We start from the raw sequence: 27232 nt of genomic DNA, 5'->3' as shown, positions 1-27232 counted from the left end.
TATCTAGGATTCCAAAATGTCATTCGACACCAAAATTTGTCCCAAACTGTACACAACAGTATTTTGTGAAGACAAAATTCTCACATAAATCTCACCTCTGCGAGATGTGCTAAGAAAGCAATGCTCTGCACTGTTTTACCAAGCCCCATTTCATCAGCAAGGATCCCATTGATACCCTAATGGGAGAAGAGAAGGAAATGTAAAAATGAGTTTGAGCTAATCGTCAAACGCACACATATCAAATAGATTAAGACTTTAAGGATAGAGTAGTACACAGGCACACAATTAATGGTAACCATTCTTTGAAACAGCCAAATGGAGCGGATGACAGCAATTAAAATGTCTGTCACACACAGGAAAAAGTGAGATTTAAGGTGAAGGATAAAATAAATCCTCGGGAAAACCACTAACTGCTTTTGCATAGTCCCATTTTCCTGAATTCAAAACATACAAAGACAAAGAAGCTGCATCCTGACTAAGCCGTACATCGGTACCATGTTTATTACTATCCAGTAAGGTACTGAATCATTGCTGCGCTTTTTACCATGGAATTTGAACACTCACCTAGATAACATAGCCATTGCTTGAGCTGATAGCTATTCAAACCACAGAACATTACAGCACAGAATACAGGCCCTTCAGCTCTTCTCTTATGTACCAACATATTATTCTGCTGGGTCCCACTGACCTGCACCCATTTTATATCCTTCTATATCCCTCACTATCCATGTACCTGTCCATATTTTTGTTAAATATTGCAAAAGAGACCATATTCATTACTTCAGCTAGCAGCTTATTCCATACTCCCACCACTCCCTGTGTGAAGAAATTCCCCTAATGTACCCCACTTCCCCAAACTCATCCCGTCACCCTTAACCCATGTCCTCTGGTTTGCATCTAACCTAACCTCAGTGGAAGAAGCCTACTTGCATTTATTCTATCTATACCCATCATAATTTTGTATACCTTTATCAAATCTCCTCTCGGCTTTTCTAGTCTGTGCCAATCCATTTTTCTGCTAGTTCCACTGATCTGAACCCAATCCATAACCCTCCATACCTCTCCCATCCATGTACCTGCCCAAATTCTTCTAAAATGTAAAAATTAAGCCCTCACTCATTGCTTCAGTTGGCAGCTCGTTCTACACTCCCATTTCTCTCTGTTTGAAGAAGTTTCCCCTTATGTTCCCTCTAAACTTTTCCCTTTTCATCCTTAACTAATGTCCTCTGGTTTGAATCTCATCTACCCTCAGTGGGGAAAAAGTCTACCTATATTTACTCTGTCTATCTCTCTCATAATTTTAAATACCTCTATCAAATCTCCCCTCATTCTTCTGTGCTCCAAGTTCTAACCTGTTTAACCTTTCCCTTAACTCAGTTCCTGGAGTCCAGGCAACATTCTAGTAAATCTTCTCTGCACCCTTTCCATCTTATTGATATCTTTCCTGTAGTTAGGTGACCAAAACTGCACACAATACTTCAAATTTGACCTCATCAATGTCTTGCACAATTTTACCATAACATCCCAACTCCTATTCTCAATACTTTATGATTTATGAAGGCAAATATTCCAAAAGCTCTCTTTATAACCCTATTTACCTATGACACCACTTTAAGGGAATTATGTATCTGTATTCCCTGATCCCTTTGTTCTACCACATTCCTCAGCACCCTACCATTGATCATGTATGTCCTTTCTTGGAACTGAAGGGTTAGTAAGTTTGTTGATGACACAAAGGTTGGGGATGTTGTGGATAATGTGGAGGACAGTCAGAGGTTACAGTGGGACAACGATAGGATGCAAAACTGGGCTGAGAAGTAGCAGATGGAGTTCAACAAAATGAAGTGGTTCATTTTGGGAGGTCAAATATGATGGCAGAATAGAGCATTAATGGTAAGACTATTGGCAGTGTGGAGGATCAGAGGGATCTTGTGATCCAAGTCCATAGGATGCTCAAAGCAGCTACTCAGGTTGATTCTGTGGTTAAGAAAGCATACAGTGCATTGGCCTTGATTAATCATGGAATTGAATTTAGGAGATGAGAGGTAATGCTGTAGCTGTATAGGACCATGGTCAGACCCCACATGGAGAATTGTGCACAGTTCTGGTCACTTCACTACCGGAAGGATGTGAAAGCCATAGAAAAGGTGCAAGAGGAGATTTACAAGGATGTTGCTTGGTTCAGGAAGCTTACCTTATGAAAACAGGTTGACTATACTCGACCTTTTCTCCTTAGAGTGGCGGAGGATGAGAGGTGACCTGATAGAGGTGCTTAAGATGATGAGAGGCATTGATTGTGCAAATAGAGGCTTTTTCCCAGGGCTGAAATGGTTGCCACAGAGGACATGGGTTTAAGGTACTGGGGAGTAGGTACAGAGGAGATATCAGGGGTAATTATTTTTATATAAACGGAGAGAGTGGTGGGAGCATGGATTGGGCTGCAGGTAATGGCAGTGGAGGCAGATACATTAGGGTTCTTTAAGAGACTTTTGGATAGGTACATAGAGCTTAGAAAAAATAGAGGACCAAGGGAAAGCCTAGTAATTTCTACGGTAGGGATATGTTCAGCATAACTTTGTGGGCCAAAGGGCCTATATTGTGCTGTGTTTTCTGTTTCTATGCTACCCCTCACAGGTAGCCTTCATAAAAACCCTTGGACTGATTTATTGCTGTAGAAGCACCAGCAGAGAGTGCAGGGCTAGTGCCATGTCCCTCATACCCAGCATCCTTGCAGGTAACATGCAGCAAAAGGTAGAGGCTTGCATTAGTTCCTAGCAACATAGTGCTGTTGATAATGAATTCTTCATTTACGCTGCTGTAATGATGTCTTAGTCATTGATGTCACTTGCAATCTCATTTCTGAAAATGCATCCAGAGTACTGCAGAAGTTACCAGTGTACTTGCATTCATGGGATAGATAGTCAACCCATGTTGCTCATCACAAACAGTGGGATTACTGCAGAGGACACACTGACTTGGGAAATCCCATGTGCACCTGAATACCTGCTTCTGTAAACATATGCATGTATAACCAACTTACCTGTTCATAGAGGTTTGCAAGCCAATTCATGCCTTTCAGTTGGTACGCTTTGAGTTTGCCATTGAACATAGAAGGCTGAGGGATATCTTCACCAGCTCGAATGGAAGGGTTAGCCAAACTGTAACTTTCCCCAAAACCTGTCCCAGACTCATTTGCTGCTCGGAGGGCAGCCATGCGGCTCTCCTTTGCTTCTTCGTCAAATAGTCGAGTCTGTAAATGAAAGAACACAAAGTGAGAGCCATCTCCAATATAGTCCCTGACTGTCAAGGAGCACAGGTGGAAAGATCAGCAGAGATTGTGACAGAAGTACTACAGTAAGCACCACTGCTGGCAGTCAAACATATGTTCGATTTGGAATTCAGTTCCTGCTGAGACACTTGCCAACCCTAAAGCAACTCCTGAAGTGTCTGATCGTTGCAGCAGAAAGCAGCAGTGGTTGTGAGGGATGCACTTCGTACATCATTCCCTTTCACCCTTTATTAACTCAATTTCCACATATAACTACTTATAGCACAGAACAGGCCAGTTCGGCCCTACTAGTCCATGCCATAACAAATTCCCACCCTCCTAGTCCCACTGACCAGCACCCGGTCCATACCCCTCCAGTCCTCTCCTCTCCATGTATCTATCCAGTCTATCCTTAAATGAAACCAATGATCCCGCCTCAACCACGTCTGCCGGAAGCTCATTCCACATCCCTACCACCCTTTGCGTAAAGAAATTTCCCCTCATGTTCCCCTTATAATTTTCCCCTTCAATCTTAAACCATGCCCTCTAGTTTGAATCTCCCCCACTCTTAATTGAAAAAGCCTATCCACATTTACTCTGTCTGTCCCTTTTAAAATCTTAAACAATTTTAAAGATTTTAAAATCTTAAACAATTTAAAAGATTTTAAAATCTTTAAAATCTATCAAGTCCCCCCTCAATTTTCTACGCTCCAGAGAAAAAAGCCCTAGTCTGCACAACCTTTCCCTGTAACTCAAACTTTGAAATCCTGTCAACATTCTCGTGAACCTTCTCTGCACTCTCTCTATTTTGTTTATATCTTTCCTATAATTTGGTGACCAAAACTGTACACAGTACTCCACCAGTGCCTTGTACAATTTCATCATAACCTCCCTACTCTTGAATTCAATACTCCGATTTATGAAGGCCAACATTCCAAATGCCTTCTTCACCACATCATCTTCCTGAGTATCAGCCTTGAGGGTATTATTTACCATCACTCCTAAATCCCTTTGTTGTTCTGCACATCTCAATAGCCTACCATTTAATGCATATGACCTATTTAGATTTGCCTTTCCAAAATGTAACACCTCACATTTATCTGTATTAAATTTCATCAGCCATTTCTCAGCCCACACTTCCAGCCTTCCTAAATCACCTTTTAATCTATGGTAATCTTCATCACTGTCCACAACACCACCAATCTTTGTATCATCTACAAACTTGCTTATCCAATTCTCCACCAATTCTCTACTTCCAGATCGTTAATATATATAACAAACAATAGTGGACCCAGGACCGATCCCTGAGGAACTCCACTAGTCACCGGCCTCTAATTGGACAAACAATTTTCTACCACTACTCTCTGACACCTCCCATCCAACCATTGCTGAATCCATTTCACTACCTCCTTATTTATACCTAATGCCTCCACTTTTTTTCCTAACCTTCTGTGGGGAACTTTGTCAAAAGCTTTACTAAAGTCTAAATAGACAACATCCACAGCTTTCCCTTCATCAACCTTTTTTGTAACCCCCTCGAAAAACTCAATCAGGTTTGTCAAGCATGATCTACATGTACTAAAAGTTTACTCTGACAGAAGTGCAAGCAGACAATGGGCACCATATTTAAAATTATAGTATTGTCAATATGAACACACTGACATGACCTGAGATGAAATCCTTCAGAATTCACTCTAAAGATTTTTTTTTAACATGGAAACAATGGGCACTGAATCAACTCTACTGATGAAAAAAACCCGTCAACTGTATCTGGAGTTGCAATTTCATGAAACCTTTTTCATGGGATGAGATAAGACAGAATAGGTGCAAGTTGCACTGACCTTTGAGTCAACATCACCATTCAATGGGATCATGCCTGACCAAATCATTGTCCTCCACTCCATTTCCCTGACTTCAATTTCCATTAGCTTCAATTTCCTCCTATAGTCCAAAAATCTCAGACATATTTAATGACTCAGCATACAGTCTGGGGAATGGAATTTCAAAGATTCACTATTAGCTCTGCAACCATTGAAATCAACTGCACAACATCTGTTACTCAAGTACACTTAGAGCCCTGGGTTTCAATAAGATACTCCCATTCTCCTAAACTACAGACAGCTCACGACTCCTTGAACTTAATTTTATTCCACAGACAAACCTTCATCCCAAGGATCAGCTGAGTGAACTTTTACCACACCTCCAAATATTACAGTGATGAAGAAGGGCAAAATTATGAACATACAATCATATGAATTCGAAGCAGGCCACTCAACCTCTTGAGACTGCTCTTCCATGCAATAAAATAATTCTTACTCATCAAGAATCCACCTACTTCTGCCTTAAAAATATTGAAAAACTATGCTTTCATTGGCATTAGTCTCAGAAATAAATGTCTCCTTTGATGGGTAACCCTTTATTTTTAAACAAAGGTCCTTTCTCCTACCCTACAAAAGGAAATACAGCATCTTCTCAACACTCACCTCATCAAGACTTCTTACAATTTTTTTCCAATAAATATGGTTAGTGTCAGTTAGCTTAGTGCTACCACAGTGCCAATGACCTAGGTACAAACCAGGCGTTGTCTGTAAGAAGTTTGTACATTCTCCCTGTGTCTGCATGGGTCGCCTCTGGGTGCTCTGGTTTCCTCCCACCTTTCAAAAGGTATAGAGGTTGTTGGGTGGCACAGGCTTGTGGGCTGCATGTCAAGTCAAGTCAACCTTCTCCAAACTGCTTTGAGTGAATTTACATCTTTTCTTAAAAAGATAGACCAATAGTTTTGATTGATCTCAACAATTCCCAAACAAATGAAGCATAAATTTCCAATTTTTGCATTTCCTGAGCAGTAAATAATAATTTTGCCAGTTTTTCTAATTACTTGTTGTACTTACATACTTGCCTTCTTGAAACAATAAGTAGGAAATCTAGGACTCATTAGTAACCTAGAACTCTGACATATCTCACCATTTTCAGTTGACAATTTTTTTTACTTTTCCTACCAAGTGAATAATCCCACGATACTCCATGCTGCCCTGTCTATGCCCACTCACTTCATCTATACCCCTTTGTAGGCTCCATACAGTCTTCACAATTTACTTTGCTACCTGTCCAAATTCAACATATCAGCCGCTTCACCCAAGTCATGTTCATGACTTACACAAAGATCAACTCTGTGGAACACCATTTGCTAGCTCTAATCAACCAGAAAGACAAATATTTTGCCTCTGCTTACTTGTTTGCAGCTGATCTCTATTTGTAACAATTCATCACATTCTTCACCATGAGTTCTTATTTTCTGTATTCTTTGCTTTCTGAACTGCCACCTATCCTTACACTTTTTACGTGGTTTGATGCATTTTATCCCATTAACTACAGGAAAGTCCAGGGTAGGGGGATTGATGGGCATGAGAAGGAGGAGAAAAGGAACAGAGGGAGGGGAAAATGGAGCCCAAGGAAGGAGTGAATGGTTAGAGAAACAAGTGAGGAAATTGATTTCTCAGAGAGGCAGCATGGATTTGATGGGTCAAATGGACTCCTTCCATGTAAGATCATGTTTAAGGATAACCTCACACTCACTACATTGCACTCTAATTTTTATCAGGTTTTTCCTCACATCGTCCTGCCTACTCTTGCATTATTGGCAAATGTAGATACATTATACTCAGCCCCAGAAATTTCATTTTTAATAAAGATCTTAAGTGCATGTTTCACAACACTGGTCACCAAAGCAGCTTACTTGTTGCAACTTGTTAATCTGAAAATCACATTCATATCCCTTCACTTTTTGTCAGTGAATTTGTCCTTCATCATGTTACCCTCAATATCACAGGCTTCTACTTTGAACTTCCAAAGCTCCAAAGTATACCCTCAGTCAATTTCATAGCCAATGAACTCATTTATCAAACATGATTTTCATGAAGCCGTGTTGATTTCCTCATGCACTCCCCCCCACACATTAATAGGTACTCTTACAATTGAGATACAGGACAGAAGTAACCTCCAAAAAAGATTAGAGATACAGCATGGTAACAGTCACTTCTGGACCATGAGCCGGTGTTGCCCAAGAGCGTCCATATGATCAATGACCCTTTTAACCCTTTACAACTTCAGAATAGGAGAGGAAATTGGAGCATTCAGAGGAAACCCATATGGTTACGGGGAGAATGTACAAACTCCTTACAGGCAGCAGCGGATTCTAACCCAGGTCAGTGGCGCTGTTACAGAGTTGTGCTAACCCCTACACTAACCACGTTGCCTTGCTTTTTTAAGGTGTCTGAACCAATACAGTAGTTCTTCATGCAAGCAACCACCACCCCACAGAAACTCTCCCTCCCCCAGTTCTCCAGCACCTGCATACCTTATGTGTGATCAAAAATTCAATTTCTTTCAAACAAGTTGAGGGAAAATATGATGCTTGACAAACCCTTCCATTTGTTAGGCCCCCAGAACTGAGAGACTGCCAGGTTACCACAACTGCAACATAACTGAATTACATCAACACGCTTAAGGCCCAAGTCACTCACTCTGGCTTGTTGGACTCGAAAGGCATCTTCTGCATTCTTCAGTGCCTGTGCTTTGTAATATTCACTATCTGTAAAGCAAATAAAAGTAGATATTAATCACTCAAAACATTCCATTATTTGTTCTCACTCAAACTCAAGTTTAAGTACTGCAAGTCCATCTCAATGGGTAATTGGTCTTTCAGAGCAGGCAGGGAAATGAATTCTTTCAACCTTATTTCAAAGTCTCTAACATAAAATTGTACATGAATGTTCCATAATGTAGTTATTTAAACTGAAAACGATTGGAGAAGATCAACTGAAAAGCACAAAGATGTCACAAGAGCTTTCAAAGAAAAACCATTGTCCCAATTCATAGATTCTTCTCTTTCCCTTTGTATCCTTTGACCATTCTTGACCTTGCAGTCTTGCTTGATCTCCCAATCTTTCACATTTTCCTTCCTGAAACATGAAGTTGTTTCTCTAACTTGACCACACATCCAACTCGTCATCTGCCTCGGAAACTCTTTCCACAGTTCAGTTCTTGTTTAGGTGAAAAGGATCATCTTATTTTACTATACTGGTCTACAAGATTAAGAGGCAGCCAGTGCCTTTTTCCCCAGGGCAGGAGTAGCAAACACCAGAGGACATCTGTACAAAGTGAAGTGAGGAAGGTTTAGGGAAGACATCAGGGATAAGTTGTGGGTGCTTGGAATCCACTGCCAGGGTGGGGGTGGAGGCTGCAACGAAAGGGCATTTAAGAGTCACTTAGGTACATGGATGACAGAAAGCTAGAGGGTTATGAGATAGGAAGAGTTCAGCTTTTTTTTAGGTATACATAGGACAGCACTAGATCATGGGCCAAAGGGCCTTACTGTGCTGTAATGTTCTATCTCACTTTCTTTCTGGTCCCTGAAACTCATTTTTATCAATTACACACACCATAGCCATCAACTTCACTGGTTCAAACTGTTCAACCACATAATTTCATAACTCATCACTAAACCTGTACATTTTCAGTTGGAAAATCCCACAGAAATTCTAAATCACTGCCCAGTTATTTACTCACCTCATCTGCAAGGTAATAACTCTAAGCTGCTATAGTTCAATGTGTACTTCATGCATGCGACTTTCTAGGCTACCGGATTACAGAGAAGTGAGAGTGAGTAAAGGCCAGCAATACAATGGCTTTGGGTACGTCATTGCAAAAATCCTTGCATGTGTGTCATATATTCTGACACATAAGAATAAGCAGTACAGGCCAATGTGTAGGACCAATGTTTTGCCTGTTTCAACATCAAACATATCCCAGTATACATAGAATAGCTTGCATTTACATAGCACTTCACACAAGATGCAGTTTTCAAATAGCATGCACAGGAGAGGGAATGGAAGATAGTTGAGAGCAATAAGAGTGAGGCAAGGTGAGAGATCAAAGATATGGCTGAAAAATATTCAGGAGTTTCTAAAAGCAGAACTGAATTAATGAGATGGGGTTGGGTGTGGGTTAGGGGAAAGTGGATAGAGATTTAAGTAATTTGTCATTGATAGTAAAGCAGATTGGTGTGTCACAGTGAAGCACAGACAGAACTCAATTTAAAAAGGGCAGGAAAATTCTGAGAACAATAATCCATATTCTATAATAAATTTTATTAACACAGATAGTGCACGGTATAAGAATAAACACCTAAAAATGGAACAGGTTATGGTTTTGGGAGGGGCAGTCCATCAGAAATCCAGTCACCACAGGACGGGTCATGCACCTTGCAGTAACAAGTACAGAATTTTAAAAGATAGCAATTTGGACAGGTTCTGGTGATTGCTTGCCATCACAATTTGCTTTAAATGATGTTACAATTCTCTCCAGCTTTGGAGACTCAACAACAAGCATAACCAAGTAAACGTGAAAACCTGCAGATGCTGGTGTCTTGTGCAGAACACAAACATGCTGGAGAAACTCAGGTCACGCAGAATTCATAGGAAATTAAAGGTAAACGATGTTTCATTAGGAGGTTCGAAAATCAGGCAGACTGCTAAATAAGAAGCTGGTGCCAGGGAGGGAGGGTGGGTGGGATGGTTAGGAAGAAGAACTCCTGTCCAAGATCCACAAACTCAATTGCCATAGTAGGCCCATTGTCTCCACTTGCTCCTGGTAAAAATCATATCTACTCGATTTTGGTCTCCTTGGTTCAATCCCTTCCCATTGACATCTGGGATATCTCACACGCTCTCCATTTCTTCAGAAACATTCAGTTCCCTGTGCTCGACCACCTCATTTTTACCATGAACGCCCATTTCCTATATACTTCCATCCACCAAAAAGGTCTCATGGCTCTGTGCTTCTTCCTTAAGAACAGACCTAAAACCACCCTCATTAACCTGTTTTGGCTCATTCCACCTTCTTCAAGTCAAAGGTGTAACTATGGGTACTCACATGGGTTCCAGCTATGTTTGTCTTTTCATTGGATTTGTGGAGCAATCTATGCTGAAAGTCTACACAGGCAAGGCTCTTCAACTCTTCCTCAGCTACATTGACAATTACATTAGCACTGCCTTATGCATTTACTTTGTTGACAACTTCCACCCTGACCTCAAATTCATTTGGTTCATCTCTGCCAATTCTCTTCCTTGATTTCAGACTCTATCTTGGGAGACAATCTAAAGTCATCTTCTATAAATCTACTAATTCTCAGTTACCTTGACTACACCTCTTCCCACCCTGTCTCCTGTGAGGATTCTTTTCCTTCCTCTCAATTCCTCAGTCTCCACCACATCTGCTCCAAGGATGAGGCCTTCAATTTCACACCTGAGATATCCTCCTTCAGAAAATGTGGCTTCCTCTCCACTGCCATGAATTCAGCCCTCATCCTGAGCTCCTCTTACAGCAACTTCAATCCAATAAATATTCGCTTGATGACTAAGTAAGATACTTATTAGAGACATATTTTCAAATAGTTTTAATACAAGTCCAGATGTATTTTAATCTTTTATTTAATACATAAACTTGAAATTATCTTCTTTAACGTTGACATGAAATATTCATAAATAACATCTGCGTTGAAGCTCCTTAAATACAGAGTAACATTATTGCTAACAGTCAACTAAAGTTATGAGCATTTCACTTACACTTCTCTATGGCTAAGTTTGTAATATTCTAACTAAACTCCCGATTCATGCTCTGTCCCATCGCGCATGCTACTACTGGCACTACAACACCAAAACACACTGATGAAAAGTAAAAACTAACTCGGAATGCCTCCGATGCTCACAGGAACCAAGAGGGATGTCAACCTAACAAGGTAAGTAAAAGAATTACACATTTTGGCCACTACACCGCAATCAATTTTATTTTTGATTTTCAAAGACTTATACAAATCTAAACAAACAACAATCTCTTTCAACAATAGTATCCAACATACAGAATCTATTTTTCCCTTCACTCCTCTCCTCTCCCCTCCCTCCCTCCCATACCCTAATACAACAAAGAAAAGCTTATATAAATTAAACAAATAAAAAGAACAAAATATCGGTAAAGTCACAAACCCTTAAGGGAACTTGATAAAAACCTAAAGAAACAAAATAAAAAATATAAGGAACAAAATACAAGAGCCCATCATCTGTGCCATGACCCACTTCACTAATTTCAATCATTTTACGACTGGCATGGATTGTTGCATTTCCTTTATTCAGAAGGGGTAGAATTATACCTGTGTACCTATATGTTGAAGATAAGACTGCTACATCCTAACGAATGTGCCAGGTTTCCTCCTTAAATTGCATGTGATTTTTTCCAGGGGAATGCAACTCTGGATTTCTGAGTTCCATTGTGTAATATTTAGTTGGGAGTGGGACTTCCATGTAACTGCTAATAACTGGCTACCGACAAGGTGACCATCACAAACTGAATCATGAATGTCCATAATGTTTCCAAGAAGGTACAATTCCAGATCCTGTAGAAAATCCACCTTTGTAATTTTTTTTCAGAATGTCCCCCAGGTCCTCCAAGAAGGATCCCACCTTTGCACACAGCTAAGTTGAATGGATAAAGGTTCCAATCTCAACACCACACCTCAAACACAGTTCCAAAATTTCTGATTTGGATTTATATAATTTCTGTGGTGTGCTGTTGATGCAGAAAATTGTATTGCACAAATCTGTACCTGGCATTAATAACTGCTGTCATGATGTCAGAAACAAGTCTGACCAGCACCGTTCGTGGATTCTTGTGTCCATCTCCCACCTTTCCCTCAACTTGTGTAAGCCCGACTTTGGGCTCTCACTTGTATCTCCTATCATAGCTCCTATAATTTCCAAACATCTGCCTTGGCCCCTTCTCCTACCCCAATCAGACATAACAAGGACAGGGTTCTTCTTGTCCTTAACTACCACCCCATCAGCCTCTTCATCCATTTTACTCTGCAATTTCTGGCACCTACGATGGGATCCCACCACCAGACACATCTTCCCTTTCCTTCCCCTCTCCACTTTCCATTGGGACCGCTCCCTCTGTGATCCCCTTGTCCACTCATCTTTTCCTACCAATCTCCCCCTTGGTACCTATCCGTGACTGCAAGAAATGCTACATTTTATCTTACACCTGGTCCCTTGTTGCTATTTGGTACCCCAGTCCTTCCAAGTGAATCAACACTTCACCTGTGAACTGCAAGGGTCATGTTTAATGCAGCCTCCTCTACATCAGGAAGACTGGGACATCATTGCATTGAGCTCTTTTGCCCTTTCTGCTACAACACCAAAGATCTCCCAGAGGCTACCCACTTCAATTCCATACACCATTGCCATATGGCCATGTCGGTCCACGTCCTTATTAGATTTAGACTTCGAGCAGGATTAATTATACCTTGTATTCTGTCTCAGCAGTCTCCTACCAGCGACCAAATATCAACTTCTCCAATTTCCATTCACTGCCCCTCTCGTCTTGCTCTTTCCTTCACTCCTGTCTTACTTCCTCCAACTCCCTTCCCTAATTTCTATCAGAAATTTTTTAACCCTTTACCTGCTCACTTCTCAGCTCTTTTTCTTCTATCCTACCATCTTATCTGTTAGGCTGTGTGCCTACTTTTTGACAGTTCTGATGATGGGCTCAGGCCCACAACGTCGACAGTCTTTTAGTTCACATGGATGTTTCGAAACCTGCAGAGTTTCTCCAGAACCTTTGTGTATTGAAGAAGCATAACCAGAGGATTTTGCTGCTTCCTCCTCGTTTTCTCTTCAATTTTTTGCATTGCTTCAAGCATTGCTTCCTGCTCCAAATCTAAACATGGGCTCAAGAAGCCACAAAACACCCAGTATCTTCTTTTTGCGCAATCTCTTTGTATTGGGGATTGCTTACTCCCAGTTTCATAGATAAATCAAGATACGGATAATAAGAAAGAGTTGGTAAGCAACTTTATGAAGTGGTGCACTTCTTCTGTCACTTAAACAGAGCTGCATGTTCCCAGCTCCAAGCTCTCAATCCCACCCTAAATACTCATTGTTGCAATAATTATTGAGGATGTTTCACTTTTCAAAAAACTTTGAGCACTTCAATCTTATCCTCTGTCCGACTTCTTCCCATGAAGTCTTGAGGCATTACTAAGGATGTTGCATTTCTTCAAAAGGTTTTGATTACTTCTTGAATCTTCTTCCCATGATGCAGAATGAAGTGCCAATTTCAGTTGTTTGGTACCAAACAAGAAGCTTCCCAAACATAGCTGATTGTGCAACAAAGGCTGAAAGAGGATGCAAACATTTGTTTATAAATTTGCAGGATTTTGCAGATTGGTGTACACGTTTCCCCGCTACCAAAATTGTCTCAATTGGTCAAGTCTGACACAAGAGATTTGAAAATGAAACTTTAACACGTCCTACATTGTTATAAGTTTGTAAGTCATGGAAACATACTTGCCCATTCAATAATCTATGGCAGATTGTTCATCTCAGTTCTCACTCTCTCGCTATACCATTTGTAGCCTTTTACAGTAAAATTCATATTATCCAGCACTCAATCAGCCAGAAACTCAATCGGCAAAAAAGAGGAAATAAATAAATAAATTTCAAATAAATAGGACTGGACAGATAGACCCCATGGGGAGTGCAGACTTTGTTGGACTCGCTCAGGTTTATCCCACTGAATGGGCAATGCCCCTCAATGAATTTTTTGGAACAACTAATGGGAATTAAGTTCCCACAGGATCTGATGTTGTTTTTGTTGGGTAATATTAAGATTATAAGACCCAAATTGAAATTAACTATGTATCAAATTGAATTTGTACAAATTGCTTTAGCAGTTTCTAAGAAATGTATAGCTAGTTACTTAGAAATCAGATATAGAGTTGGGAATGAAGAGGTGGGTATGCAGAGTTACGCAGTTGTATACCACTTGAGAAGAGTACTTATAATTGAGATAGATATCAGGTATTTTGGAAGATTTGGCGCCCATATTTACATGATGTAGATATGAATGTTTAATAAGCTCTCTGTAGACTCCCTCTCTTGGTAACCCCCCAGCACCGCTATATTATTAAAAACTACGTTATACAATTTATTCTCCAGTCCCTTTTGTTTCTTTTTCTTTTTTTTTGGGCTTTGGGGTGAGAGAGGGAGGAGGGAGGGACGGAGGGATTTTTTTTATCCACATCTATAACTTTTGAAAATATGTTGTAGCGAATGAAATGTATTTACTGTTGAGGTTTAAAAATTGTTAAATAAAATATTTTAAAAATGGGTTTGACTGGGACACCAGGATGAAGAACCATTTGATGCCGCTCACCGCTGGGATAACTTTTCCAAAGTGTCTCCCTAGCCCTGCCTAGTTAGAATCTTTAATAGTATTAGGTATATTAGTAAGGTTTTATCTGTAAACTTGAGGGAGGGGGTTAATTATGACAGCGGCATAGTTAGACAACACTGCAATAGCACCAGCAACCGGGGGTTTGAATTTAAATTTTGTATGTTACAGGAGTTAACATTAAAGTGAACTTTACATAATTAAAGACTAAATTTCTGATTTTTTTTCAAATTGTCTTTTGTCTTTTAAACAGTATATTCTTAATGCATTAATTAGGCATTGTAAGAGTGAGTCTCAGTCAACTGGAAAATTTGCATATCTGACATCCACGATCCCAATAGATTCCGGATACTGGGGATTTTTACTGTATATCTATACATTCATCAATCTCAAAAATATATTCATCATTCTGCCTTCAACATTGCTGTGTGACCAAATTAAGTGTATATAGAAGCAACTGAGTGAAGGGCATTTCTCCTCAGCTTAGTCCTAAATGACTTTTCCTCTATCGTGGAAGTTTATAGATATCATGAAAATCAGTGTTACACAGTGAGAAAGGATTGTCATAGACTACAGGATAATATTAAAACAGTTCGTAAAATGGGCAAAACAACCGCAGATGGAATTTAATCCTGATAAGTAAAAGATGATATATTTTGGAACTAATAAGAAAAGGACATACACAATAAATGGTAGAGCTTTCAGGGCTTTTGAAAAAATATCCCTGAAGGTGGCAAAACAAATGGATAGAGTGATTAAGGTCTTGGAGATGCTTGCCATCATTAGCCAGGGAATAATTACTTGAGCAGGTAGGTAATGGTACCATTTTATAAAACAAAGGTTGGGTCACGAGTGTACTTTTCAGTAAAGCACTCTTCTTTCAAACACAAAAGAAATTAAAAATGTCCCCCTTAACCCTCCATAACCTCTACAGGTGAACAATCAACTTGCTGATTGCATTGCAGCTCTGTTTCAAATCAGAAGCTACAAAAGGTAGTGAAAACAGCTCAGAATATCACACAAACTTTTCCTGGACTCTATTTACAGCTTCTGTGGCTTATAAATGGCAACCAGCAACATGAAAACCCCATTCTCATGTCTCCTCCCATGGGATGGGGCTTAAAAGTTTGAAAATACACACAGGCTTGAAGACAGTCACTTTTCCGTAGCCATCGGGCTCCTGAATGAATTTCACAACACCACTGTCATGCTGCCCTTCCTTGGCACTAGCTGATTTTTTTTTCATTGATCAGTAAATTGTGCTCTCTACATGGCTAGATAAGTGTTAAAGGTCCCTGTACTATAGGAAATTACAATTGCACTGGCTGGGGGTGGGTATAAGGAAAATTCACCAAGACGTTGTCAGGATGGTGAGTTTCAATAATGAGAAAGAGAATAAGAGACCACAGGTTATGTGTTTATTTCTCTGGAGCAAAGGAGACTGAAGAGGGATCCTGGAAGAGGTAGACAAAATTGTGAAGGGCCTGCAGAAAGTAGATACAGGAAATTTCCCCCCCCTGTACCCCATAAGTAGCTAACTAAAAAAAATGCAACAAAGTTTAGGATAAGGTGTAAGAATTTGAGAATATGCAAGGAAAGATCTCTTCCACTTGAAAGGTAATCAGAATCTAGAACACGTTGTCTGAGGGGCTGGTGGAGACAGGAACTCACAAAACATTTAAGTGGGTTGACAAGCACTCAACTCATGATGGGCTAGAAGGCTACAGACAAAATCGTAATAAATGGAATTAGCATGGATATGTACCCGATGGTAGGTTGAAAGTCCTATTTCTGTCTTTTATTATAATGACACTGACTCCTACAGAACTCAAAGTTCAGATTTATTGTCAGAGTACATACATGACATCAGACAACCCCGAGATTCTTTTTCCTGCCGGCCAGGCAGAATTCATACTTATCAGTCAAGCAAAAAAAACTGTACTCAAAAAAAAAGATACATGTATAAAAGAGAGTATTGTAAACAATGAAAAGTGCAGGCAAATTGACTAAGCAATACCGAAAATAAATATTCAGTAATAAATAATATGCAAAGTAAGAATCCTTAGATGAGTCTCTGGTTGAGTTTGTTGCTGAGGAGTCTGATGGTGGAGGGGTAGCAAATGTTCCTGAATCTGGTAGTACAAGTCTTATGGCACCTATACCTATTTCCTGATGGCATCAGTGAGAGCAGAGTGTATTCTGGGTGGTGTGGATCCTTGATAATTGCTGATAGTCTCCGACAACGGTGATCTACATAGATTTTCTTGATGGCGGTGAGAGCTTTGCCTGTGATGTACTGCGCTGTGACAACTACCTTTTGCACACTTTCTGCTCAGAGGTATTGAGGCCCACATACCAAGCCATTATGCAATCCGTCAGCAAACTTTCCACCACATATCTGTAGAGGTTTGCCATGGTTTTTGATGTCATACCAAACCTTCACAAACCCCTAAGGAAGAAGAGCCACTGAAGTGATTTCTTCACGATGACACTATTGCGTTGGGTCCTCTGAGATAGTAATTGCCAGTAATTTCTATTCGCTCACCCTCTCCACCTTTGATTCCCCCAATGATCAATGGATTGTAAACCTCTTCTTTTTTCCCTTCCTGAAGTCCACAATCTGCTCCTCGGTTTTGGTGACATTGAAGTTTTCAATCTTCCTCCTGTATGTTGACTCATCGACCCTTTACATAAAACCTATAACTGTGATTTTGTCAGTAAAATTGTAGATGGTATTGTTGTCATAGCAAGGCACACAGTCTTGGGTGTAAAGCAAGTAGAGCAGAGGGCCAAATACACAGCTCTGTGTTGTTTCAGTACTGATGAAGATTGTGGAGGAGATGTTCTTTGCAATCCTTACTGATTGGTGTCTGGAGGTGAGGAAATCCAAGATCCAATTAGACTGGAGCATTAAGGCCAAGGTCTTGGGAGTTTGCTGATCCATTTGCAATGAAGGCCAGTGTATTGGCATGGAATGACTTTGTCAACCCTCTATTTCCTGTGAACCAATTTCAGTCCATGCCAATGTATTGCTCTCAAAACCATGCACTTCAATTTTACACTAATGTTTTGAGACTTTTCAAAAAGAATCTGAAAATGTAACTACCTCTCCATCAAATGGCTATCCTTTCTTTAAATGGTGTTTGTGAAGCATCATTACTCTGCCAGGTATCTACATTGACTTTGTTTAATTCTGCTGAAATTTCACATCTCATCCTTGAAAATGGCCACTTGTATTTTGCCCCCTACTAATTTCAAGTAGTCCTGTTTCCTTTCTCCATTCATCTCTTAAATAATTAGGTCACATTCGCCACCCTCCAATCTAAGGGAACTAGCCAATTATCTACAGAATTCTGGATAACAATAAGTAATATACCAACTTACTTCCATGCTTACTCCCTTTAGAACTCTGGGATGCTAAAATATCTTCATACTCTGATCATCTTCTAAGCAGGGGAACTGTTCTTTTTAAGTACAGAAGTGTTCTGAGAACTCTCCAAACCTGAAGTTTCCTTGTGGGAAACACTCTCAGCTGAAGTAGCATAAGCTGCAATGATTAGTTGTAAATTAGCTACATGTTCATACAAGTGTTGGACAATTTTAGATCTTGGTTAAGTTTAGATCCCAGTTAGATCACAGTTGGAATTAGTAATAATCCATACTGCAGATTTAAATCATGCCAGACCATGGGAGTTGCAACCTATAATACTCAAGTTTCAACCTATAATACTGATTTCTTTCAAATCTTTATCTTCATCACATTGTTGGAATACTAACATTTCTGGAAAAATACTGAAGTCTTCTTCTGTGAAGGTAGAATCAAAGAAACTCAGTTATTGAAATAAATGATAGCCTATCACAATTTTAAATTTGCAGGGGCTCATCTGGTAACATACTAGCCTCCAGATATGAGCACAAAGACCTTGGTTAACACTGCAATGAGTACTCAGCACTCAGATGATGTAGGATGAAATACAGTACAATTCCGATGATCTGAAATCGGATTCTCTGAAATCCTCATTTATTCAATTAAACCTTGTCCTGACATCATCAAGGAGAGCAGCCTCCCAAGCAGGAGCAGGACCTTGGACTCCCTCTCTCCCCTTCCTCATCCCTCTCTTCCCTCCCTCCCTCCTTCCTTCCCTCTCTTCCTCCCTCCTCAGCACAATGTAGACAGTCACTTTGTAGACAGCTCCCAACGCCAAACCCTCCACTTGGCCTACTACCACACATGCACACTGTACTCAAGGTGGAAGTATCTCATTGTTCAAAGGGATTTGATTGAAAGGGATACCAGGAACAGAGTGTTGGGTTTAGATTTCTGAAATTTTGGAATTTTTCCAATGTGTTTAGGAGTGAACCAGGTGTTTTACATCACTACACAAATGTTCAGTAAAAAAAGCAATCAGCAGGATGAAAAGAATATTGTAATTTAGATTGGCGAACTGCAGCCACATGCTGCCCTGTCCAAATATAGTTTATAGAAATGTAAAAATAGAGAAGTGTGATAGTAGTTTAGGCATTGACTGATTTCAGATGAACCTTATGGCAATTAGGTGATTAACCTCTGCACAAAATATATTTAACCTATAAGTCCCACGATAATTTAAAAAAGTAATGACTAGTGGTAAAGAAATCATTAGTTTGAGAAAAAGCAAGATTAGTTCAAAGTGGATACTGAAAATGGTTAGTTGAAGCAGCTCCAGATTTCAGATTTATTGTCAGTGTACATACATGACATCACATATAACCCCGAGATTCTTTTTCCTGCGGGCAAGCCAGAATTACCAGTTATTGGCAGCTCAAAAAAAAAACCGACTCAACATACACATGTAAATAAATAAAGAAATATAAACAAACTGACTGTAATACAGAGAGGAAAAAAAATCAAGAAAGTACAAAAGTAGGAATCCTTAATTAAATTCCTGATTGAGTTTGTGGTTGAGAGGTCTAATGGTGGAGGGGTAGCAGCTGTTCCTGAACCTGGTGGTGCGAGTCTTAAGACACCTACACCTCTTTCCTGATGGTGGCAGCAAGAACAAAGTGAGTGCTGGGTGGTGTGGCTCCTTGACAATTGCCGCTACTTTCTACTGGTAGCATTCCCTGCAGATGTTCTCGATGGTGGGGAGGGTTTTGCCTATGATGGCTTGGGCTGACCACTACCTTTTGCACTGCTTTAAGCTCAGAGGTCCCCATATCAGACCGTGATGCAGCCAGTCAGCAAACATTCCACCACAGATCCATAAAAATTTGCCAGGATTTCAGACGTCATACCAGACCTCTGCAAACTCCTGAGGAAGTAAAGATGCTGACATGGTTTTTTCACAATGCTATTAGTGTGTTGGGTTCAGGAAAGATCCTCTGAGATAATGACTCCCAAGAACTTAAATTTGCTCACCCTCTCCACCTCTGATCCCTCAAGATCACCAGATTGTACACCTCTGGTTTTCCTTTTCTGGTGTCAACAAGCAACTCCTTAGTTTTGATGACAAATGAGTATGAGGTTGTGTTTTTGCACCATTCAGCCAAGTTTTCAATTTCCCTCTTTTATGCTAACTCATTGCCCATTTTCATACAGCCTTATTTATACAATTACAACTCCTATCTGGTGGCCAAAAGGATTGCAAGGCACTGTTGACAATAAGAGAGTTTAACATGTCCTGCTCAAACATGATACATCGGTAACACACTTTCCTACCATTTCAAAAATCACTGTACTTTCTTACCATAATCCTCCTGACTGACATTAACCATAACTCCTCCTCCTATGTCAATCTGTCTGTACAATACATTGTCGTCGAGCTTCATCAGGATTTCCTCTTGCAATGCATCGTTCCCAGACGTTCGCTTCCGGCTCATAAAATGCGCATACAGCTCAGTTTGTGTGATCAGAAAGTTCAACTTCCGCTGTTGTCTTTTTGCCTGGAAGTCAATAAAAGCAATTTTAAGGTTTGCCTTGTGTAGTTGTGCAAAAAGTAGTGGGGTAGCTTTGGGCTGCTCTTTGCATTTTAGTTCTCTTTGTTAATTTTAAGCTTTGATGATTTCTAAGTACCTCCATTCCAGCACCATTGGGGAGTGGTGGTAAGGGTATATCACCCCTCAACATAACCTCAACAACACATACTGGATTTAAGGCCCACCAGTCTGAGGTAAACAACACCATCTTTCTTTTTCACTTTAAAATCATAAAAGTAGCTCTTGATTTCAGTGTCTGAATAATTGCAAACAAACTACTGATTTCTTACTTGTTAACCAGAAACTCCATAGTCAGTAACAATTTTTAATCAACTTTTAAATAAAGTGTTAAAAGCTTCAAACCTCCCGCATCTCTTCATCTAGTTTGCGCTGTTCCAGAGCTTCTTTCTCTGCCCGTTTCCGATGTTCCTTCTCCACTTTATCATATTTTTTCCAGTATAACAACATCTCTTTGGTTAGCCTGCGAGCCCGAGGCAACGTTTCTTTACAGTTCTTCTGTGCCTGGATTGCAGCTCTCCGCACCTCTCGCATACACTGGTGTGCTAGCTGGTAAAATAAAAGCAAAATATACACCATTACTGCATTTCAATAGTTTAATCATCATTGCTGGTTATTCTTTCTTATTTGTATTTGCATGCAGCACAGAACTGTCAAATGTTGTTGTCAGCCAACCAAACCAGCACACACTCATTTGAACCAATTTCCAATTGTTGTCTTTGATACATCAAAATCTTCTGACGATCCAATAAGAGGTCTGCACACTGCATCCAGCCTTCAGGGCTGCAAATATCATGAGGGGCACTTAAATTCTGAAGAAAGCATTTACCCATCTCCAAATTCTATCTCATTTCATGATCAATTGTAGAACTTGGGGAATGTAGTCCCAAACCTCACCCCATTCTCATCAGCAAGCCCTAACTTTTCCCATTTCTCTTTTACATATTGCCCTGGTAGGCAGATTTGAAGAAGAATGTATTGTGAGCTCAACACCTTTAATTTATTGAAATTTGCCATATTTTGAAGAGTCAGACCTACCTTCTTGGTGTTAGTGAGAATCATGTTGCGAGCTGAGGATTTTTGTTTGCAAACCTGAAAAATAAAAATAACCCAAATGAAAAGTCACATTCTCGGCATGAAACGTGCCTACTCTACTCATTACAGAGATCAGACCAAAATTCACATATCCCCTCTCATCCTTCACCACACTTCCCCATGGGATAATTTCCCTCCTTCCATTTTTATTGTTTAGATGAACCTTAATAAAAGCAGGAGAATTATTAAGTACAAAGACTCAGACTTGGGCACAATATCCTGAGTGCGCTCTCACCATGGCCTATTTAATTACACCAAGGTATCTTTACCTGTGTCCTCAAATCTTCTCACACCAAAGCCCAACATATTGTTTGACCTTTCCAGTTACTTCCTGGACATAGCCACAACTTTGAGCAATGGGTGTCTAGGGATACAGAGGTTCCTGCAAACATGAATACATCAACTTTTCACCATTTAAAAAATGTAGACCACCTTTTTAATTTTCCTACCAAAGTGAATGACATCACATTTTTCCTCATTATCTTCTGCTATTTCTTCACTTGGTTTCACTTTAATTTTCCTCACATTGCCATCTAGCATTACACTATCAGCATACTTGATATATTACTCTACTTCTCAAATCACTGAAGTACATTGTGAATATGTGGGGCCCCTCCATCAGTCCATGACATCACACCAGTCACAGCCTCTAGCTCAAAAGATTTGCTCGTTTGGACCGTATCTGTCTGTTTACTCATCCCCAATCAATGCCAGTATGTTACACCCTCAGTAACGTACTTCAATAATTTTTTTTAAAACTTGCGGCACCTTATCGAATGGCTTCTGAAAGTCCAAATACTTTACACACACCAGTTTCCCCTTATCACCTGAAATTGCAACCTCAAAAGACTAATGGATTTCTCAATCCTAATTTCCCGACCATAAATCTGTTAACTTTGCTCAATCCTATTTAGTACTGCTCGGTGATCATTTATAATAGAATCCAGCAATTTTCTTCCTGTCTGTATCATGGTTTTCTTATCTTGTTACCTTCTTATTGATGAAGATCATTCTACAATGTACACAAGAATGTGAGATGACAATCAGTGTGTTAACTATCATTGCAAACCTCAATGCAGTTCATCAGGTCTTGGAGACTTCTGTTTTCATCCCTTCAACTTTACTAATACTTAAAGAAAACTCTACCTCTCATTTTCAATTATTTCTTGGTAGATTTCTGTCTTTTTATGTGAAGAGAGTCACAGAACTTGTTTAAATTTCCTTGCAGTTTTCTTATCCCTCAATACTATTTCTCCAATCTGTCTTCAAAGGACCCCATCAATTTATATTTTGAATATTTCCTTATGCTCTTGAGGACATCCCTTTGTACACTCTGAAATTATTTTGTTTTCGTTGCTTCTATTTAGATTACTCTCTCTTTCCCTCTCCTTATTAATTCCTTACTCATATTCTGATGAACTCTGGAAGTTCCTTGCTGTTCTTCTAAGCAACATCATACAAGCATCAAAATCCGCAGCCTGTCGATGTCTCTGAAAGGACTCTTACGTGTCTCCTTCGTGCAGTAATAATAGCAACTCTGTTTGCTTTTATTTATCTTGTTAATATGACATGAAATTGAATGTCATCCCTGGACCACAAAAAAATGGCAGCACTGCTGCTGGTGTGGACCCAGGGGAGGTGGGGTGGATTGGGAGTGGGGGCAGTACTAATGCTGATGACTACATACAAGCTTTAAATGGTCTGTTAAAGGCTCCAGTTCCTTTTCAAACCTGTAACCATAGGGTCTGTGCCCAAGATGGTGGCCCCTGTGCTGGGCAGTGTATCACGAGGGGTTGCAGACTACAGGGGAGCAGAAGATTAGTGCAGAACACCAGGAACGGCGAGAACACCTTCCACCACCCCCCACCCCCCCCCCCCACATTGAGGTTTGCAAAGATGACCCTGCAGGACAATGACCACAGCAGCAGATCAGTGAGAGCCTCAGCAGCTGAAGGACCCACACAGGCTGCTGGTGACTTGCGATCAAATGACTCATATAGGCTGCAGATGACTTGCAGTTACAGGTTGCGGGTTGCTGGATAATGGGTCATGGGAACTAGGTATCACAACAATTATTCTTGAGGCTGTCGAGGGCAAGAAGGGCTCCCAAAGGGCTTCAGGCAATGAAGACTTCCTGTTTGTATTGGAGGTTTGGATCTGGAGCTCATGTTGCCAGTGATTTAAACTGGAATGTGTTAGGCTGCAGAGACTACAGGAGCGATGGAGACAAATCCACAGACTCTCAGTGTCTCTGAAGTGACTCTCTTTTGTTTCTCTTTCTCTTATCGTTATGAGTGCTGGGAAATGCTCGTGGCGACTCTTGGTTTGCAGACAAAAGTTAAAGCATATAATGTACATTACATTTTTAATGTATGATGTTACAATAAAAGGAATTTTTGAACCTTTTGACTTTGCCTGATGAGCATTAGTGTCTTAAAGGGATACATGTTGCAAACTACATAACATTCTTTAAAATATTAAAGATTGTTTAGCATCTTGTCCATTAATGTGGTTTTTCAAACTGCTATAGCTCATACTCCCATACTCATTTTCTCTCCAAATCTCTTGACCAGCACTCTAACTCACTTAATAAAAACTTATGCTCTTCCCAGCAAATAAAACTGAAGATTCAAGATGTCAGCTTAAGCACAGAGACAGATGTTAGAAAACACCCATGTGTCCCTGTCACTTCAGAAAAATGCTAAAAGCACTCAAGTCAACCAGCATCTGTGCAAAGTCAAGTACCATTTCAGGTTGAATATCCTTTGTTAGAAATAATTAGAAAACTTGTTTTAGATGAAGAGACAGGAAGGGATTTACAAAACAAAGAATATCTGTGATATCATGGGCAACACGGTTGGTGTAGCGGTTAGTGCAACACCTTTGCAGAACCAGCAATCAGGACCAGACCTAGGTCCGAACCCCACACTGTCTGTAAGGGGTTTGTACATTCTCCCAGTGTCTGCATGGGTTTTCTCTGGGGGCTCCTGTTTCCTCCCACCCTTCAAAACGTACTGGGGTGTAGGTTAATGAAGTGTAAATTGGGTGGCATGGTCTTTTAGGGCTGAATTGACCTGTTACAGTGCTGTATGTTTAAATTTTAAAAAGATCTCTGGCCAGAGTTGGTGCAAAAGGGTTAGTATATGCGTATTGTGTACTGTGCATTGTGTGTGGATGTGGTCTAGAGAAATGCTGTTTCATCACGTTGTATGTGGACTGTCCAGATGGTAATAAACTTGAATTGAATTGTAGCAGCTATTCAGCTGATGGGTTTATGGATAATGAGAATACAAATATAAAAAACTACAAAATGTAGGACCATAGAATGAACCCCGTCAGCCTATTCCCACAGCAACCTGGGCCTCGTTCCATCACAGATATTCCAAAGGCGCTATCCATCTGTTTTCCACCCACAACTTGAAATCAACTAATTTTCACCTTGTTCCAGTTCTGACAAAAGGTCTTTGATTTGAAACATTATCTGTTTCAACAGATGCTTCCTGATCTGATGAAGACTCTCTACTTAATTTCAAATTTTGAGCATTTGCAGTTAAAAAAAAATTTAGTTTATTATACCTGTCATGCACTTCAAGACATTCTCATAACAGAAGCAGATTATCGTTCATGTTACTAACCTACAACAACAAATAAACACCCGCAAAATTGAATAGGTTTGGTATGGGGTGGGGGGGTGGGGGGTGGAGAAATGACAAAAGGTGCTCGACAACATTCAGGCTCTTTGAATTCCAATTGCAAATCAATGAATTTGAGAAATTAGGAATGCATGTAAACCAGGACAAATAATTAAGCAGGATATACAAAATGAAAGTTTTTAAAAGCTTGATCCTGACAAATTGTGAAACTAGAGCTGTGGATAGGGGTTAAAACTAAATAGAAGTGTGAGTTCAATAGATTTGGAAAGTATGGAGAACAATAAAGGGAATGTGAGTGCAGGAGAGGTTTTGGAGTACAATTGAAGGAGTATTACTAGATGAAAACAAGCAGCGAACCTCTACCACCCCACATTGTCGCGTGGATAAGATGAGCTGTGCTATTTGCTCAGTGGGATGTAAAACCCTGCAAGTGCTCTCACCTTGGGAACCTCCTTCTTTGCAATGCTGAGCCACACCTTGCGCCTTCGTGCATTCAACTGTTCCAAATTAAGGTGCTTTTTCTTTGAACCTAGAGGAGGAGCATCGTGGGAGAATTTGGCAAATATTTTCATCTCTGCCCTCCGCGGGGATTCTTCGGAAGAATGCTCCTCCTCACGCTTCCTCTTCTTCTTCACTTTCTTTAGTTTAGCTGAAAAGATATTTGAAACAACATTCACCTCCTCAGATATATCATAAAACTTTCACCACCTGAGGACCTAAATACCATCCCGATCTATCCTGCTTCTTTACTCAATACACCATCCCCACCTCAACTCCTCACTAAATACCCAACTGTACTTAAAATACCAGAAATATTCTTGACAAAGTGGCAAGCCAAGGCAATGCAGCTTCACAAGACAAAGCTATTTTCTCAACAAAAGCTTACTTCTTATGCTCTGTCATTATTTTAAATTTTTGTTCAACTAGTGCCTGTGAACCATCACCTCCAGGTTCTTGACCATTCCTCAAGAACCATATTTGAACCAGGCCAATCATGAGCATGTCTCTGCCAGAAGATCAAAATTGCTCATAAAAGATAGAAATAACATTTTGTGACTGTAATGGGGAACAATCACCCTTAACCTTTCATCCAACTGACAATTTTTGTTTTTCCCCCCCAAGATTTCTCCTCTAGCTAGCTGGCTATGCCTTTGCATTGGTTATATTCTTAGATCTTGAGAATTCCTGGCAATGGGCTTACTTTCCAATTGTTTTAGATGCAGTTCCTTCTTGTTTTCCATCCTGACATCATGTAGATCTCATGAATGCATGCCTTCATGTATAGATGAATAATGCCCAACTTTGGATTCATTGCCAAGGATTTGTAATTAATCTCATCTCTAAACTTGGTTCCCTCAAAAACAATTCAGAGCTGCTCCTAGGATAATCAGTTTGAACCAAATTATCTGCAAACTGCATTTTAATGGAGGCCAAACAAACTTCTGACCTCTTGTCATTTCCATTACAAAGATTGCATACCACAAGACTTCAAAAATCTAGCATCCAGAAACTGAAGGTATTCAAGTGATCAGAGACTAATGCAAACTCACCCTTGATCTTTTTATCCTCTTTTTTCTTCTTCCTAGTCGGGCCGAGGACGTGGCGTTGCTGCTCGTAGAAATGGTCATGCATGGATAGAAGGCCAGTGCTGTAGTATTGATATTGCTGAAGCTGGAGGAAATACATGCACCTGTACTCACTGTAAATTTCTCATAACAGAAGCAGATTATCGTTCATGTTACTAACCTACAACAACAAATAAACACCCGCAAAATTGAATAGGTTTGGTATGGGGTGGGGGGGTGGGGGGTGGAGAAATGACAAAAGGTGCTCGACAACATTCAGGCTCTTTGAATTCCAATTGCAAATCAATGAATTTGAGAAATTAGGAATGCATGTAAACCAGGACAAATAATTAAGCAGGATATACAAAATGAAAGTTTTTAAAAGCTTGATC

At 40.0% G+C, this 27232-nt stretch overlaps 1 protein-coding gene and 1 long non-coding RNA gene across 4 annotated transcripts in view; one reads left to right on the top strand and one right to left on the bottom strand.

Annotated features, from left to right (window-relative positions):
• Positions 1-26981, top strand: part of LOC138753822 (uncharacterized) — a 39669-nt gene extending 12688 nt beyond the window's left edge. Inside the window, exon 2 of the long non-coding RNA XR_011351446.1 lies at positions 26862-26981. This is a non-coding gene — a long non-coding RNA (uncharacterized lncRNA). The remainder of the gene's footprint in view (positions 1-26861) is intronic.
• The window catches only part of ino80 (INO80 complex ATPase subunit), a 282382-nt gene that overhangs the window by 136360 nt on the left and 118790 nt on the right, over positions 1-27232 (bottom strand). For all 3 annotated transcript variants that reach the window (XM_069917252.1, XM_069917251.1, XM_069917253.1), the window contains 8 exons: positions 26826-26946; positions 25716-25924; positions 21566-21619; positions 20873-21076; positions 20281-20476; positions 7792-7859; positions 3041-3250; positions 96-176 (listed from right to left, as the gene is read on the bottom strand). In XM_069917252.1, the coding sequence (XP_069773353.1) occupies positions 96-176; positions 3041-3250; positions 7792-7859; positions 20281-20476; positions 20873-21076; positions 21566-21619; positions 25716-25924; positions 26826-26946 (1143 nt within the window). The remainder of the gene's footprint in view (positions 1-95; positions 177-3040; positions 3251-7791; positions 7860-20280; positions 20477-20872; positions 21077-21565; positions 21620-25715; positions 25925-26825; positions 26947-27232) is intronic.

The sequence above is a fragment of the Narcine bancroftii genome, chromosome 2 (genome assembly GCF_036971445.1).
Source record: "Narcine bancroftii isolate sNarBan1 chromosome 2, sNarBan1.hap1, whole genome shotgun sequence".
NCBI lineage: Eukaryota > Metazoa > Chordata > Chondrichthyes > Torpediniformes > Narcinidae > Narcine > Narcine bancroftii.
The sequence above is the reverse complement of the archived record's forward strand: the minus strand, read 5'-3'. Positions and strand labels throughout refer to the sequence as shown.